Source organism: Rana temporaria, chromosome 1, assembly GCF_905171775.1.
Source record: "Rana temporaria chromosome 1, aRanTem1.1, whole genome shotgun sequence".
NCBI classification, from domain to species: Eukaryota; Metazoa; Chordata; class Amphibia; order Anura; family Ranidae; genus Rana; species Rana temporaria.
Window position 1 is genome coordinate 537,352,067 of NC_053489.1, and position 18,091 is coordinate 537,370,157.

Below are 18,091 nucleotides of genomic sequence, written 5' to 3' on the forward strand. Positions count from 1 at the left end.
AAGTGATTATAATTTATTATCGCTGTTTTCTAGCTGATCTAAAACTATTTTTGACATAAAAGGACACTTTTGGTTGCTATGGACAATCTACAGTTTGCAGGGAGAAAAAAGGGTTTTTATTATATAAAATGACATGCAGGACACTGGGCAGACCACTAGGGACAAGGGGGGTGTGTATTTTTTACATACAGTACTGTAATCTATAAGATTACAGTATACTGTATGTAATGTGTTTGTTGACTTTTTTGAATTTGGCGCCGTTCTCCGTCCCCGTGCGTCGTAACGTCGCAGGGAACAGAGATCGGCGGCACAGGAGGACGCTGTGTGAATCGAGCGAGGTCCCGCTCGCTCACACAGCGCGGTGGCATTGCTGGATCCAGGGACAAGGTAAGTAAACACTCCCTGTACATCCAGCGAGGCAAGCCAGAGTCTGACTCGGGGTTACCGATTTTAGCCCAAAAATCTCACCCCGAGTCAGACTCGGGAACACCGCTCAGGAGGTTAATCAAAAGCCCTAAATTCCACCTTTGACTTGGCACACATATGCCCCACTGGAAGCACTGACCATCCACTTTCTTACACTAAACCTGTCAGAAGATGAATATCATCACAGTGTAGTCTGGTTTGTGGTGGTAGTCCCACTCCAGGACCAGACCACCAAGATGGTGTGGAAGTGCTCTTCTTTTCATTATTCATATCAGCAGAGGATACATTCAGACACGGGCCCTGTTTTGAAGGCAAATTCTTCTAAGAATGGTGCTACTCACTGTTCTTTATAAAGCCACACATTACCCCACACCAAACCACGAAACAATGGGGTATGTAAGAGGTTCAATTGCATTCTGATACCACTGCTGAGAGGCTTAGCTTGTGTGAAACAAAGTTAATGGTCCCATTAACTAGCCAAAGTGGTCTTGAAATACAATCATATAGTATATACCTTGACAGGCCACTCCCCCTATCATGTTATGTTTAGTCATACTTTCATGTGCCCCACAGACCTGTGAGCCACAAAACCCACAGAGGAACATAAACATATGTCAACTTTTTATCAAGCTTACTCTCTATTGTAGCAATGCAAATTTATGTTTTACCTTGTGCCGTAGTCTGATGAATGGCGAAAAAGGCTTAACACTAAACTCTTCCTTTGCTGGTCTCCCTTGAATTAGCAAGAAAAAGCTGCCCATACATAAAACAACTGTGTGCCAGGATGACATCTTGTCCTGATAAAACACAAAAACACCAATTATACTATGCACATAAGATAAAACACATAATTATATGTATACATTTTCCTTGACATATAAATGCAATGATTAAAGTAAAGGATTATAGTTTTCAAGGATGTCTTGCAAATTTGACACACAAAGTTAGCATCATTACAGAATTCACATTAGACTAATTACTGTATTTATTGGCGTATAGCACTCTGTTTTTTACCCTGAAAAACAGGGTAAACTGTGCCTGCGTGTTATACGCAGGAGGCTATGGAAAGTTTTTTTCCTGAAACTTCCCTCTTAAAGCTAGGGTGCGTGTTATACGCCTGTGCGTGTTACACACCGATAAATATGGTATCTAGTTTTCAGCCAGTGGACATTTATGTATAACCATTACTAAAACAACAGCCTAAGTCTATTTACCACCTCATTCTAAAAAACACTGTGAAATACTAAAATGGGAATTTCCTTTGCATAGCAGTCATGTGATAGCAAGCAGTCATGCACTCTAAAAAAATATCTAGCCTATGTGGCATTTTAACAAATGCAGACATATTTAATGCATTAGATCAACAGAAACAAACATATGGTATGCTTTATTCCTAAGGTTTGCTCACATTTAGTTCTTGTCATGATCTTCCTGTCACTACTTTGGTCCACCATCTTTGGGAACAGGACATATATTACAACTTTGAAAACTATTGTTCTATGCAGTTCTGTAATAGGGTGCATGCTCTTTTATGATCCCTATGCGCAGCATGATATCAACATTTGACTTCATGATATCAACATGAACTTCAAGCAATGATGGTTCTTATAAGTCATTATTCTAATTCCCATGCTCTGTTTGTTAACAGCATGCCCCCCCCCCAGTCCATTACCAGGCCCTTTGGGTCTGGTATGGATACTAAAGATATTAAGGGGAACCCTGTGACAAAATTAAAACTGTGTGGGGGTCCCTCCCAAAATCAATACCAGGCCCTTCAGGTCTTCATTGCAATTTTTTTTTTACTTTTGGTGCAGGGGTCAACTTAATATTCATACCAGACCCAAAGGGCCTCATAATGGACTGGGGGGGGGGGGCATGCCGTTTTTTCAATGATTGTTATTTATATTGCCGGCATCTGACAATTCATTACAGCTGCAAGCTGATATTTAAAGGAATATTTCATTTTTATTGTTTCACTTTAAGCTTTATTAAGATCACTGGGCCAGATTCACAAAAGAGATACGACGGCGTATCTCCTGATACGCCGTCGTATCTCTGTGTTAGGGCCGTCCTAACTATGCGACTGATTCATAGAATCAGTTACGCCTAGCTAGCCCTAAGATCCGACAGGTGTAATTGAATTACACTGTCGGATCTTAAGGATGCAATTTTAGGCCGGCCGCTAGGTGGCGAGGCCATTGCGGTCGGCGTAGAATATGCAAATGAATAGTTACGGCGATTCCCGAATGTCCGCGCTGCCCGTCGATCTAACTTTACGTCGTTTCTGTCGAGTTACGCCGCGTAAAATTAGGGCTGAGCCCCAGTTGTCCTAAGCCATGTTAAGTATGGCTGTTGTTCCCGCGTCAAAATTTAAAAAACAACGTTGTTTGCGTAAGTCGTCCGTGAATGGTGCTGGGCGCCATTTACGTTAACGTCTAAACAAATGACGTCCGTCCGACGTCATTTAGCGCAATGCATGTCAGGTAATTTACCCGACTGAGGATGCGCAGTACGTTAGGCGCGGGAACGCGCCTAATTTAAATGGTGCCCGCCCCAAGCGCATTTACGTTACACCGCCGCAAGTTTACAGGTAAGAGTTCTGAGAATCAGGCACTTACGCTGTAAACCTGCGGCGGTGTAACGTAAATCACATACAGTATGCTGCCGTGGAGCAACGTAATTCTATGTGAATCTGGCCCACTGTTTCTGAAAAAAATGAAGTTTTTAAATACAAATTTTGCATTGATACATGTCCCCTGGAGAATATAAGCCTTTAAAATTAGAATTTTTTTGTCTGTTCGCAAGTTCTGGTGTGAACCGAACCGGGAGTTCATGCACTGCAAGTTCATGCACTAGAACTTAGTGGTGGCTACCGATCTTTAAATTAGCATTTGTATTTTGGTGGAGCCCTTGATATCCTAGCGGCAGGCTTTGCATACAGCTTTCATTTCTTCCCAAGCTGAAGAAAAGCCTTGCCCTTTTTCTGTCATTTAACTGACAATCACTTGAGTGAATGGAAGGAGAAGTCCAGCCTAAACTTTTTTTTAGACTGGGCTTATCCTAAGGGTTACAGAAGTTTTGCATTGCTGTGACCCGTTTTCAGTGGAGAGTGCTGATGTCACCAAGTTCAGTCCAGGCAGTGCGTCAATCAGCCAAATTTAGATGTATGGCCAGCTTAAGACAGGTACAGTAGGTGAACCCGATTTTGTGTCAATCTCGCTCTCTTTCTCGGCGAGATTGAGCACCTACGAGCCCCATCGCGGGAGCCAGCGCCGAGCTGGCTTGCCGCGATGGAGACAGAGCCGTCATAGAAGCGACGGGAGATCCGACTTGGATTCCCGCCAATTCTACACGTGTGCAGCGTTTGTTATGAATCCTGAGGGGGAAGTCCCCGCCGGATTTTAAATAAAAATCCGGCATGGGTCCCCCCCTCAGGAGCATACTGGGCCCTTAGGTCTGTTATGGGTTGTAAGGAGAGCCCCCCTACGCCGAAAAAAACGGCGTAGGGGGTCCCCCTACGATCCATACCAGACCCGTATCCAAAGCACGCTACCCGGCCAGCCAGGAAGGGAGTGGGGACGAGCGAGCGCCCCCCCCCCCCTCCTGAGCCGTACCAGGCTGCATGCCCTCAACATGGGGGGGTTGGGTGCTCTGGGGCAGGGGGGCGCACTGCGGCCCCCCCCACCTCAGAGCACCCTGTCCCCATGTTGATGAGGACAGGGCCCCTTCCCGACAACCCTGGCCGTTGGTTGTCGGGGTATGCGGGCGGGAGGCTTATCGGAATCTGGGAGCCCCCTTTAATAAGGGGGCCCCCAGATACCGGCCCCCCACCCTAAGTGAATGAGTATGGGGTACATCGTACCCCTACCCATTCACCTGCAAGAAAAGTGGTAAAAACACAAATAAACCACACAGTGTATTAAAATATTTTATTAGTCTGCTCCGGAGGCCGCCCCCTGTCTTCTTTATTAGCTCTTTTACCAGGGGGGGCTTCTTCTTTGACGTCTTCGGGTGGGTGGGGGCCGCCGTCTGGTTCTCTTCCACCGCCGGGGGGGTGGCTTTTAAAAAAGCCCCCACCCCCCCGGCGGGTTTCCTCCGGCGTCTTCGGCGGGGCTCTTCTTCTTCCGCTATCCCGACCGGTCTTCTCCGCTATCCGGTGGGTCTCGCCGCTCTCCGCTGTTGACTCGTCGCACCCCGGTTCTTCGTCTCGCAGTCCGGTCCCTTCTTCCGTGCTGTACGTCTTCTTCCGCGCTGTGACGTCATGTTCTTCACTTCTCTTCTTCTCCCGATGTTGACTCGCCGGTCCTCCTCGCTGAAATGACGGATGCGCGCCTTGCATCGGACCTATATAGGCCTCACAGTCCCATCATGCTCTGTACCTACCCATGTGATACCTACCCACGTGGGTAGGCTCGCTCGTCCCCACTCCCTTCCTGGCTGGCCGGGTAGCGTGCTTTGGATACGGGTCTGGTATGGATCGTAGGGGGACCCCCTACGCCGTTTTTTTCGGCGTAGGGGGGCTCTCCTTACAACCCATAACAGACCTAAGGGCCCGGTATGCTCCTGAGGGGGGGACCCATGCCGGATTTTTATTTAAAATCCGGCGGGGACTTCCCCCTCAGGATTCATAACAAACGCCGCACACGTGTAGAATTGGCGGGAATCCAAGTCGGATCTCCCGTCGCTTCTATGACGCGCTTGCTGGGATGTGCTGTCACTATTCCAGTGAGTGCAAGATGTCGGCGAGATCTCGGCACCATGTCGCCGAGTATCAGCGCGACGCTGTCGTGCTAAAAGCACAATATCACAAACACCTACTGTACCTGCAGGAAACACAAGGCACCTATTCTATAACAATGGGGTTAGCTTAGTTTTATGCTTGGTCAGGCTCATTTTTAAAAACTTTCAAAGCTGATATTTTTCAACATGCCCATGGTGTGGTGCGCAAAAACAAGAACCAAGTGAACCAAAAAAGCACATGTAAGCACCGACAAAATACTTCACAAAGTGAGTTAATTGTCCCCTTACAAAGAGGAAGAACCTTGCTGACAAACCCCCCCCCTAGCAGGCACAATACTCCTAGTAGGGGAAAGGCACTCTGGTCGACCTAGCCACTCAGAAAAGTCACTTTGCAGACACCTCCTCATAGCTAGCCAAAGCCAACCGCCAAGTACTAGGTTAGAAGCTCTCATGAAGAGAAACCTTCAGGTAAGGTAGGATGAGATGAAACCTAAGGTCAACACATCTGCCAACACAAACTTCAGGGCAGATCCAAAGACCCACACCCTACCATCTGATGGTTTGTATGTGTGTGTTTTTTTTCTACTGTGCTGCACAGACAGCATCATGAGTGCTCAACCAATCAATGTAAATTAGCATGGGTTAAATTTAAATCCATAAATAATACTCTTTCACTTAATATAAAAATAAATATTGGGTTCAAAAATATGATTATTGTTTATTATTTTTATAGTAATATTTGTATCACATAGTGGCAGGTTATAGGTTATATATACATGTCAACATAATTCACATGTGCACCATTTATACTTCTAAAGCTAAAAATTCTTACTTAATAAAAGACCTTGGTTCCTATGATATTGTTCATAAAATCTACCTTATTAAGATTTAACTTATCCAGATTCACAATAAGTCTATTCAAAATTACACAACTTAACCATAAGAAGTAAATAAAGTGGATTTAAAAAAAAAGCCATAAGAAGTCACCTAGAAAAATGCGGCAGTAGAAAAATATTGCCTGTTGTACCAACATGCTTGAATACAAAATTAATCAACTATTTATCAATGTCCATTCAAGCATTATCAGGTATCATCATATACTCAGCTAGTATTTACAAGAATCACACAGAGTCACAGTGTTTTTATGAAGATAAATCAATAGATCACAATATCAGTACCCAGTGAAACATGAACTGATTTCCATATAGAAGATCGGTCTGCAATGTCAGCATTCTAAAGATCCACTGAAGTATAGCAATTATTTAATGACTATCGGATGTCATGCGGACATAGTATAGGAATACGTTTTCCTTTTTAGAGCTATTTTACAGACACAGATGTAAGTGGCTTCATGGTCCAATAATATTGATAAAATGTGTCTGTATCTCTACAAATACACCTCCACCATGCCATTGAATTCAAATACTTTTAGAATTGCTGTACTTCAGTGAGTTCTATAGTCACAGCATTCTCTTTCATTCTGCAGCATCAGCATTGTTAAAGCAATACAAACAGTAGTTATTATTGACAATCCAATTGAAAAATCTCCTTTCATGAGTGATTGTGATTGCTGCCTGCCTGTTGCCACAACTTTAGATTGCCTGCATCCTTTGGATTACTTTTGATTTCTAAGGACTACATAGCCCATAGTACCTTGCTCCCTGCAAGCAGTGATGATGTGGGATGTTTCATATAATGACTATGTTTCCTGAAAATCCTCCTCTAAGCACCTCAATAGTGAAAAAGGTAACCTCTGAAAAAAGTGTGACACAACAGTGCCTACTCACAGGGCATAGCATAAATGTGTCATAGAAGTAAAGGAAGTAAATCTGTGGGATTCAGTAAGTTTTAAACTTCAAAATATTTAGATTAATAAGAGTATCTATAAATAATTGAAACACAGTGTAGAAATGTATATACAATTTTAAATGTTGACCATAGATATGTTTTAAGTTGTTTTTGTGAAAGCACAAATTACAGAGCCTCTATGGACATTAAAGGGGTTGCAAAGCTTTGTGCTTTTTCACCTTCACCAAGATGAAAAAACACCTTGCATTCTCGGGCCCCCCAGCCCCCTCGTTTTACTTACCTAAGCCACGAAATTCCGTGGGCTCGTTCCCGCGATGGTTTCCCCCTGCTTGAGGCGGCTCATCATTGGAGATTGATAGCAGGGCAGGCATTGGCTCACGCTAATGTTAATCACATCCATTAACGTGGCGCGCCGGGGGGGGGGGGCAGGACCGAGTCATACAGTCGGCGGCTATAGGCCCCCGGCTGTATCGTGGGAGCACGCCCGCAAGCTAACCCCTTTGGGAGAGAGCTTCCCATGAAGAGGGTTAGCGTTTGCGGGGAGGAGCCGAGACAGCTGCCAAGGGACCCCAGAAGACCAGGATTCCAGGCCACTCTGTGCAAAATGAACTGCACAGTGGAGGTAAGTATAACATGTTTGTTATTTTTTTAAACCAAAGCCATACAACCCCTTTAACTATACAGCCTATACTTGAAAGCCAATATAGGGAACTGATAGCAGCCTTTAGGCTGCATTCACACCTAGGCGTAGGCAATAGCGGCGTTTTTATCGGCGTTTTTTTTCGGCGTTTTGTCGCGCGTATATGCGCGTTTGCGCGCGTTTGCGCGCGTTTGCATACAGCGTCTTCCGACGTTTTTGTACCTCGTCGTTTTTCATATAATCCAATAGGAAAAATTATCATCCCTGACATCACTTGTTGCTATCCTAGGATTTTTTTTTTCCTCTTCCTGTGTTAATATACCTCTTCCGGGTCATCATTGTGCTTCCGACTCCACACTGAGAAAATGAGCGACGATGAGATGGCATGTATGCTGGCAGCAGCCACCGCCACCTCGTATATGCTATACCAGGGACAGAGGAGAAGGAAGAGGGCACGGAGATACTGGATCCACCCTGTTATTGCCGGTCGGGAAGAGACAGGCCAATTTTGGGTCCTTTATAATGATCTCCGAGAGCACGAGGAGAAATTTCTGGACTACACCAGGATGTCAATTAAAAGGTTAGTAAAAAGTATCTGTATTCATTCTTTTTGACATTGTACCTTTCCATGTCCACTAAAAACCCCATTTATTTTTATTAACAGCTTCGATGAGTTGCTTGAACTGCTCAGCGGTAGATTACAGAGGATGGACACCTTTTTCCGCAATTCCATACCCCCTGTGGAGCGACTTATCATCACACTGAGGTAAGGTTAAAAATCTTTGTCAAATTTATTGTGCTGATATTTTTTTTTTTTTAAATTTTCCAAAATGATGCTCTAGTGCCCATAAAAAAAAATAAAAAAAAATGTAGAAAACCCAAAAGAAAGCTACCGTATTTGCCGGGGTATAAGACCACTGTGTGTAAGACGACCCCCTAATTTTACATCCAAAATGTTGGTTTTGTGATATACTCACCGTATAAGACTACCCCCTTCCAACTATTCATGACTCGCCTCACGGTGCCACCATTACATTCCAGACTGTGCCCCATTACATGCCAGACTGTGCCCCATTACATTCCAGACTGTGCCCCATTACATTCCAGACTGTGCCCCATTACATGCCAGACTGTGCCCCATTACATGCCAGACTGTGCCCCATTACATGCCAGATTGAGCCCCATTACATGACAGACTGTGCCCCATTACATGCCAGATTGTGCCCCATTACATGCCAGACCTGCCCCATTACATGCCAGACTGTGCCCCATTACATGCCAGATTGAGCCCCATTACATGCCAGACTGTGCCCCATTACATGCCAGACTGTGCCCCATTACATGCCAGATTGAAGGAAGGGAGGGAAGGGGGGATTAGAGGGGGAGGGGGGGGGACGTAGGAGGGGAGGTAAAGGGGCCAGTAAATTTGCAACAACATATTTTAATCTCAGTACCCGATGCCAAAAATTAATATCATTTCTTATAACGTACGAGGGTTTAATGCGCCAATTAAAAGAGAGAATATAATGAGAGAATTGAAATTTTTGAAAGCGGATGTAGCTTTTATACAGGAGACGCATCTGACCGGTGAGGCCAAGAGTTGGGTCCGGCCGGATGAGTTCCCTGTATGGTTTTATGCTAACTCACCCATCAGTCGCGCCAAAGGTGTAGCTATAGGTTTTTCCAGAAACGTCAGGTTTGAACTAGAGAAGAGCAAGACAGACCCAGAAGGACGCTTCCTTTTTCTAAGAGGGAACTTGAATGGGGTTAGGATGTCCTTTGCGAATGTGTATGGACCTAATAAAAATCCATTAAAGTATATGATAGGAATAGTGGAGGAGTTTATGAACTTTAAGATAGGAGACGCTGTTATGGGAGGTGACTTTAATACATGCCTGGACCCTAAATTAGACAGTACGTCGCATGCACAGAGCGCCGGAATTAGGGAGAGGAAAACCTTAAAAAGGAAAATGTATCAAAATCAACTTGTTGATGTCTGGAGATCTCAACACACAAGACAAAAAGATTACACTTTCCGGTCCCCTGTGCATGGGACGTACACAAGAATAGATTATTTCATTATAGAACATAAATTATTGGAGGTTGCAGTGGAATCAAAGATTGGCATTATATCATTTTCCGACCACGCACCAATAACATTACAATTGAAGATTGGAGAGAGTGTATCTGGGATAAGGAATTGGAGTTTAAAGGAAGATCTATTAAGGGATAAAGATATTGAGAAGAGATTAAGGAGGGAAATTGAACAGTTTTTCATAGAAAATACTACGGAAGGAATGTCGGAAGCAATAGTTTGGGAAACTCATAAAGCATTTGTTAGGGGAATATTGATTAAAGAGGGAGCCCAGAAAAAAAAAAAAAAAAAAGAAAAAAAATTAAGATTAGTAAAAGAAATTTCAAAACTGGAACAACTACATAAGGAGCTGGGTCAGAGAGATATTCTCTTAAATATTAACATCAAAAGAGAAGAATTAAAGGCACTAATTGAACAGGAAACTCAAATCATTTTAAACTCGGTTAAGAAAGAAAAGTATGTTTGGGGCAATAAGACAGGAAAATATTTGGCAAATTTGGCCAAGAAAAAAAGAATAGTCAACTACATAGAAAAAATACAAACAAACATGGGAGAAATAAGATATAAAACATCGGACATAGTTAAAGATTTTCTTGAATTCTATGAGAAACTTTACTCAATTAATAGGAAAAGTACTAAGGAAGAGGATATAATAAAAGGAGAACAAATTAAAACTTATTTAAGTAAAGTGAATTTAAATAAGATCTCAGAGGACAAATATAATTTTCTTGAAGAACCAATAAGAGAGGAGGAAATAAGTAAAGTTATCCGGCAGCTTTCTAACGGGAAAAGTCCTGGCCCTGATGGTTTGACCAGCTTATACTATAAAAAATACTCAGATATACTAACTCCAATACTGTGCTCTTACTATAACGGGATAGGAGAAAAATGGGAGATGAGGAAAGAGGCGCTCGAAGCAATCATATCAGTTATACCTAAGGAGGGCAAGGATGAGACATTATGTTCAAGTTACAGACCGATCTCCCTCCTTAATACGGATTTAAAAATATTCTCAAAAATTCTCGCGACTAGGGTGGAAAAAGTTATGCAAGACTTGGTCCATACAGACCAAGTAGGGTTTATTACTGGTCGGGAAGGAAGGGACCATGGGATCAGAACCCTCTTGGTGATGGAACAGATTCGAAGAAGTGGAGCCCCAGGACTACTCCTATCTATAGATGCCGAAAAGGCTTTCGATAGGGTAGACTGGGGCTTCATGCAACAGACCCTCGACTCAATGGGCTTCGGCCCTAGATTGAGAGCTTGGGTCAGATCTTTGTATAATAAACCCACAGCGAGAGTTAAAATCAATGGGTCTCTTTCAGATGCACTGGAAATGAGAAATGGTACCCGACAGGGATGCCCCTTGTCTCCAATGCTATTTGCCTTGGCATTGGAACCCCTTCTAAGTGTCATTAGGCAAAATGGGGACATCAAAGGGTCGATAACAGGGGGAGAAGAGCACAAAATTGCGGCTTACGCAGACGATATATTATTTTATGTAATGTACCCCAGGACAACGTTACCTAAACTGATAAAAACAATTGAAGAATATGGCAAAATCTCTAATTTTAAGATCAATTACATTAAATCCGAAATATTGGGTATCAACATCTCCAAGAAGGATAGAAGCGTGCTACAAGAAGAATTTAAGTTTGTTTGGAAAAGTGAATTAAAATATTTAGGAATCAAACTAGCAGTCTCCATAGAAAATATATACAAAATAAACTTTATGACTTTGTTGAGCGAGTTAAAAACGGAACTAAATAGAATCGCATCAGGACAATTGTCATGGAGTGGCAGAATAAACATTTATAAAATGATTATTCTGCCGAAGATACTTTATAAAATGCAGATGCTTCCAATACCAATTCCTCAAGCCTACTTTAAAAAATTAAAATCAATGTTAGTTAAATTTATCTGGAGGGGGAAAAAACCACGTGTTAAATTGAGTACATTAACTAAAGATAAATCACAGGGAGGGTTAGGGGCACCGGACTTAAGTAAGTATCACTATGCAATAGTAATTTCACGTCTCATAGACTGGGTGAAAAACAACACAGAAAAAAGATGGGTACAGCTAGAAATTTCGATGAGTAAATCTAAATTAGGTAAATTAATTTGGGTCCCGGCACAATACAGGGGAAATAATGCAGAGTTCCACTATATCACGAGATACGCCCTAAAAATTTGGGATCAAACACACAAAAAAAATAAATGGGATTATAACTCCCCCTTAATACCCCTAACAGATACAAGATATTTCCCACCCGGGGAATTAAATAGCTTCGGAAAATTGTTCTTACAAGAAAATATAAAATTAAAAGACCTGATGAAGTATAATAGGCTATTAACAATACAGGAATTAAAAAATAAAAAGGAAATAATATCAATTAACGAGTGGCGGTACACACAACTTAAACATTTTTTTAATAGTCTCCCCCAACCGATTAGAGAAGGGACAAATCTTCTTCCCCTGGAAAAATTATGCGAAGGAAAAATTGAGAAGGGAACAATTTCCAAGATATATCAGATTTTAAATGATACAAGAACACAGAACACCTTACCGTTTATTGATAAATGGGAAGAGGAATTGGGGTCTCGGCCGAACGAGCTAGAGATTAACCAAATACTGACTAGGGTCCATGAAACCACAATAAACAATGACACTAGAGAACTAAACTACAAGTGCTTGGTTAGATGGTATCTGACTCCTGATAAACTTTATAAGTTCTCTGGCTCAGTTTCACAGCAATGTTGGAGAGATTGTGGTGAAGTAGGTACCATGGCTCACGTTTGGTGGAAGTGTCCCAAAATAAAACCATATTGGAGGGAGATCAGAAAAAAAATAAAAGAGATCACAAATAATGTAGTACCGAAGGACCCCTGGGTTTGCATTCTGCATGGAGCACGAATTCCAACAAAACAGTACTTAAAGACTTTGACTCCGGAGCTTTTAAACGCGGCAAAACATCGAATAGCGCTGAACTGGCGAAAAAAAGAGAGCCCTTCACTAAGAGGGTGGTGCGGTAAAGTAGAAGAAACTTATAATTTAGAATTATTAAGGTTTAGGGACGAAGAGAAAGGGGAAGAGTTAATGGAAAGGTGGGAAAAATGGAAAAGGTTCAAAAATACAAGGAGTTATATGGACATCATGGGTATTCAATATCAATTTCTGATGAATTGAAGAGAGGTAGGACCTTGAGTAGCATATGGCCGGGAAAGGCTTACTTGGGGAGCGACTGATGGGGGGGAGACTGAGCGGGCAGGAGTATGCCCAAGCGGTCTCTCTTTAGTAGTTTGGCAAGTACTAAAGTAATAAGGCGCAATAGAAAGAAGGAAGAGAGGCGGGGGAATGCTCTATAATGGCATCCAAAAGGTACTGAAGTTAGAGAAAAGGGAAAAAAGATACTGGCAGGGGATGTGGGGGATGGGGGAGGAGGGGGGGGGATGAAAGGGTATTTTTATCCACTTAGACTCGGAGTGTTTCGCTGTTCCTTTCCTTAAAAGAGAGAAGAAGGAAAAAAAAAAGAGAAAAAGAAAGAGAAAAGAGAAAGAAAAAGAAAGAGAAAAAAAGAAAAAAAAAAAAAAGATGAAAAAAAAAAAAAGAAGAAATAAGTAAAATAATAGAGAACCACTAATGATGCAATACCATAGAGGAGATGATATAGGCAAGTGAAGTATGGGCCAAGGGCATGGTCCTCTCCTCGCCCAATAGATCCTATTATTTTTATCTTAGGTAGAGTCTGAAGTGGAAAAAAAAAAAAAAAAAAAAAAAAAAAAAAAAAAAAAAAAAAAAAAAAAAACATGCCAGATTGAGCCCCATTACATGACAGACTGTGCCCCATTACATGCCAGATTGTGCCCCATTACATGCCAGACCTGCCCCATTACATGCCAGACTGTGCCCCATTACATGCCAGATTGAGCCCCATTACATGACAGACTGTGCCCCATTACATGCCATATTGTGCCCCATTACATGCCAGACCTGCCCCATTGCATGTCCAGACCGGCCCCCTTACATGATCAGACCGTGCCCTTACCTTTGCGAATCGTGGCCGTACGTTTCTTCAAAAGCCGTGCCTCCTACATCTTCTGTTCCGTGATAGGCGGAACATTCAGCGTCCTATGAGGCACTGTGTTCAGTGTTCGTCCATCACGGAGGCCCTCTCGTCTGAGGACGAGAGGGCCTCCATGATAGGCGGACACCAAACGCACCAAACACTATTGCATACATTACCCAATACTAATATATTTGTATATGCATCTAATATTAAAAAACACACGTTTTAGAAGGTCCAATTTTTTTTATTTTTTTATACAGAATATTAAAAACTATATTCATCAAATTTGTGTTTTTTTATTTTTGTCAACAAAAAGAAATCAAGCAAACGTTGCTCATAGAACAGTTTATTAAAGATTTTGGAAACTTTTAGGGGATTCCCCTGTGTCATCCACTGACATGCCAGCATGTATTGATTGGTCAAAACGTGACCGTTTGGAACTAGACGTACTAGCATGCGTCCAACGGGAAGGTGGTGTTGCTGGTGGTGGTGGTGGTGTTGGTGTAGGTTGGGGATTGTAAGGTGGGAGTGTAGGCAGGTGTGGGTAATCAGAATAAGTCGATGTCGTCCGAGAAGGGTAATAAGTAGGAGGTTGTGTCGGCAGATGAAGTGTTTGGGAAGTCGGAGGATGGTAGGCAGAAGGTGTCGTCTGTGGGTGTGTGTAAGGTGAAAGTGTTTGGGTAGTCTGAGGAGGGTAGGTAGAAGTTTGCGTCTGCAGGTGCGTAAAATCAGGAACTGTTGTGGAAGTATGAGTAGTGTATGCAGAAGGTGGTGTTGGTAGATGAGGGTGGGTAGAAAGTGTTGTCGTCTGAGTCGGGTAAGGTGGTGTGGGTTGAGGTAGGTGGCTGGGAAAAGGTGGTGCTGTGAAGTGAGGAAGTGGTGGTGCTGACATATGTTGCGGGGGGTGGGTAGCATAAGGACCATAGGGTGGTGGTGGTTCTGGGGATTGGTATGGTTCCTCTGGTGGTATGAATGTGGCAATGTACCGTATGGTACCTGCCAACATATCGGCTTGTAGCCTTTTCGGAACCCTGTCCATCAGCTCCCCCAGACATTTGGCAGACATGTGTCCGTATGAACGGTTAGTACCCATTCTCTCTTTCATGTCTGCCATTATCTCTAACATTAGTTTCACATTGGGGTCTGGATCCGGAGCCTTCCTTCTGATCCCTCTCGCAGCTACACGCGGTAACGGCCTTGGTGTGGACTCCTCCTCTCCCACAGGTGTTGCCGTCGTTGATTGTGAAGAAGTGGCCAACTGGCTTTCCGGCTCCAGACCCGCCAGTGCCTGATCGGCAGAATTTATGCTGCAGCTATCCATCCCGACAGGGGCGGTTGGAGCTGCTTCCTCCCAGCTGTTTTCAGTGCTGAAAATATAAATGAGTTATTATAACTTACGTATACCAATTTCGTTTACTGTCCTTAGTACAGATAATAGTTTACCTCGCCAAAGTCAATGAAGGTCTAAGGAATTCCAATTCCTTCGCATGGATATATTCCTTCGGGGCACATGCCGACGATCCACTTCTGGTATTCCTTATTAGTCTCATATAGCGTGTATAGGCGTCACGAATACTCTTCCACTTATTTTTTATCATTTTAACTGTCAAAAACAAAATAAAATAATATATATTATTGTCTTTGTAGGTATTTATCGACTGGACAGTCTCTAGGAAGTCTACATTATGCCTTCCGTATAGGCAAGTCTACAGCGAGTTACATCATACGTGACACCTGCTCTGCTATATGGGAGGTTCTCCATGAAGTAGTGTTCAAGAAACCTACTGCACAGGAATGGGCACAGATTGCGGAGGTATTCTGGCAACGCTGCAACTTTCCCAATTGTGTCGGAGCAATAGATGGGAAGCACATTAGGATTGTGAAGCCCATGACAAGTGGAAGCGAATTCTTCAACTACAAGAAATACTTCTCATTTGTATTGATGGCTGTGGCTGATGCAAACTATTGTTTTACATACATAGACATTGGGTCATATGGCAGCAGCGCGGACTCAACTATCTTTGGGAACTCTTCCTTTGGTCAAATGCTGCGAACAGATGGTCTTGACCTACCAGAATGCAGTCCACTACCAGGCACAAATGGCCCTCCCCTACCCAGTGTATTTGTGGGTGATGAGGCCTTTTCTTTGGGGACAAATCTCCTACGGCCTTATTCGGGTCATAGTTTAACACAGGAGAGGAGCGTATTCAACTACCGCCTAACCAGAGCACGGCGAGTAGTTGAATGCGCTTTTGGTATACTTGCCAATAAGTGGCGGCTCCTGCACACTCCCATTGTGTTAAACATGCAGAATGCCGTCACTGCTGTCAAAGCTGCGTGTGCCTTGCACAACTTTGTGAGGCAGCGCGATGGCTTTGATTTTGAAGAGCCGGTTGCTGAGACTCTGGAAAGAGCTCAGTGGACTGGTGTCCGTGGGAACAGGCAGGGTTCATATGTCCGCGATCAGTATGCGGCATATTTCATGTCTCCTGCAGGACAGGTACCATGGCAGCTGGATTCTATTTAATTATTAACATTATTATTTTTTTGTGAATATGCTGTTGTGATAAAATAAAAATATTTGATTTATGTATTAAGAAGTCTCATGTTTATTTTATTTTTATATTTTTTTAACTTTTGGTGCATTATCCCTATGATGTCAAATTCGGGGTCAGAGTGTCAGGATGGGAAGAACAACTCACGGGTCCTGCATCAGTGGGAACATTAGGGTTGGTGGTTACTAGGAAGGGGAGTATCTCCCCAATGGGGCACTGTACTGTATTATTCACTGATAACAATGATGGTATACTAATCCTCCTAGGTGGAATAGTATACCATCATTGTTATCAGTGAATACTACAGTACAGTGCCCCATTGTTGTTGTCAATGGGGGGGATAGTGCGTCATGACATTGGAAGGTGTTGTGTCCAAAGGGCCGGACAAAGGCTAGCAAACGGCCAAATCTGGCACTCGTGCAGCAGCATAGGTGCTTACAAAAGGTGGTGGCAATAGATATTTTATTTAACCACTTCAAGACGGCCATCAGCACATATACGGCCACAGGGTGTTTCTACTTCTGTGGTGGTCCGTATTTGTACGGCTGACCCTTCCCTCTTTCACCACGCGCGCTCCTGAGCGCCCAGCGGGGAACTTCTGTGCTGGCCGTGTACCTTTGACACATCAAATGACAGAACACTGTGAAAGACACATTTGAGTGACCGTTTGATAGAAAATCTGTGCGGCCAATTAGAGATGATCTCATATGTAAACAGATGAGATCATTTCTCATTGGCGGCTAACAAAATGACAACGTCATGTGAGGGAGAGAGGAGACCGATCTGTGTCTCTTGCAAATAGTGACACAGGTCTGTCACCTCCCCCAGTCAACCCCCTTCCTCCACTGTTACAACACTATATTGAGTACACATTCCCTTCCTCACCCCCCTAGTATTAAGCAATTCCCTCCCAGTCACATTAGTGCAAAAAATGTGAAAGGCGTTAAAAATTGTGTCAAAAGTGTACGATGTGTCCGCCATAATGTCAGTCTTGAGAATATACCTACAAAATAGTCTTACCTGTAGATAAAAGTCAAAAACCATGGGTTTACAAACATTGAATTTCCAAAAATAAAATATATATATCATCTACTTATGTTCATTTTACTGTTTGCAGGAGTTTACCTTTTTTATCCTTATCAGTTATTTGGGTCCAGTTCTGGTAAATCTGAGAGCCAATTTGGTCCCATGCCCTCCTCCGAACGGTTCGCAGGCTGTAAGATGGATGCTTAATGTCATGAAGGCAGGGGTGCTCCTTGACCATCCTGATAAATTTTTCAGGGTCTAGGAGGGAGAGGGTTTCATCCATGTCTGAATCCATGCTGCAGTGTGATATACTCCTATGGAAAATGGTGATTTTTGGACTTCCTGTTTGAGATTATGTACTTTTTTTTTACATTTCCTGTATTCAATTTGAGCAGCAGAGGCGTCAAAACGCTTGTACAAACGCTTGTTGTCGCGCTATACGCGCGTATCGGGCGTTTTACATTGCTTTCAATGGAAAACAAAAAACGCTCAAATACGCGCATATCGCGCGTATTGCGCGACAAAAAAGGGTCCGGAACTTCTTTTGACTACAGGCGATGCGCGACAGGCGCATCAGCGTGCAGATGTGAACCATGCCCATAGCCTTACATGTATTTTGGTCCCTCTGGCGTTTGTGCGCGTCGCGCTACAGGCGACAAAACACCAAGGTGTGAATGGGCTCTTAGTGTTATGCTTTGAGCCTAAAACAATCAGATTCCTAAAAATATGCACA

General features: G+C 43.1%; 3 protein-coding genes across 4 annotated transcripts in view; 1 reads left to right on the plus strand and 2 right to left on the minus strand.

Annotated features, from left to right (window-relative positions):
* The window catches only part of FSTL5 (follistatin like 5), an 803,249-nt gene that overhangs the window by 658,790 nt on the left and 126,368 nt on the right, over window positions 1–18,091 (minus strand). For both annotated transcript variants that reach the window (XM_040332604.1, XM_040332598.1), the window contains exon 2: window positions 1,095–1,223. In XM_040332604.1, coding sequence (XP_040188538.1) covers window positions 1,095–1,217 — 123 coding nt within the window. In that variant the 5' untranslated portion in view covers window positions 1,218–1,223. The remainder of the gene's footprint in view (window positions 1–1,094; window positions 1,224–18,091) is intronic.
* Window positions 7,859–16,339, plus strand: LOC120920503 (protein ALP1-like). Its single transcript, XM_040332623.1, has 3 exons — window positions 7,859–8,195; window positions 8,280–8,381; window positions 15,425–16,339. Exons 1-3 carry the CDS (start codon window positions 7,981–7,983, stop codon window positions 16,302–16,304), a joined length of 1,197 nt encoding a protein of 398 aa, XP_040188557.1. The 5' UTR covers window positions 7,859–7,980; the 3' UTR covers window positions 16,305–16,339.
* Window positions 14,108–15,462, minus strand: LOC120920513 (vacuolar protein sorting-associated protein 37C-like). Its single transcript, XM_040332633.1, has 2 exons — window positions 15,221–15,462; window positions 14,108–15,144 (listed from the first exon to the last, which is right to left on the minus strand). The coding sequence occupies exons 1-2, from the start codon at window positions 15,373–15,375 to the stop codon at window positions 14,127–14,129; spliced, it is 1,173 nt and encodes a 390-aa protein (XP_040188567.1). The 5' UTR covers window positions 15,376–15,462; the 3' UTR covers window positions 14,108–14,126.

Coding starts and splice junctions, on each gene's coding strand:
- LOC120920503 (XM_040332623.1), top strand. CDS start 7,981: ATGAGCGACGATGAGATGGCATGTATGCTGGCAGCAGCCACCGCCACC. Junction 8,196..8,279: donor ACCAGGATGTCAATTAAAAG/GTTAGTAAAAAG, acceptor TTTTATTAACAG/CTTCGATGAGTTGCTTGAAC. Junction 8,382..15,424: donor CGACTTATCATCACACTGAG/GTAAGGTTAAAA, acceptor TTGTCTTTGTAG/GTATTTATCGACTGGACAGT.
- LOC120920513 (XM_040332633.1), bottom strand. CDS start 15,375: ATGATAAAAAATAAGTGGAAGAGTATTCGTGACGCCTATACACGCTAT. Junction 15,145..15,220: donor CCTTCATTGACTTTGGCGAG/GTAAACTATTAT, acceptor TTATATTTTCAG/CACTGAAAACAGCTGGGAGG.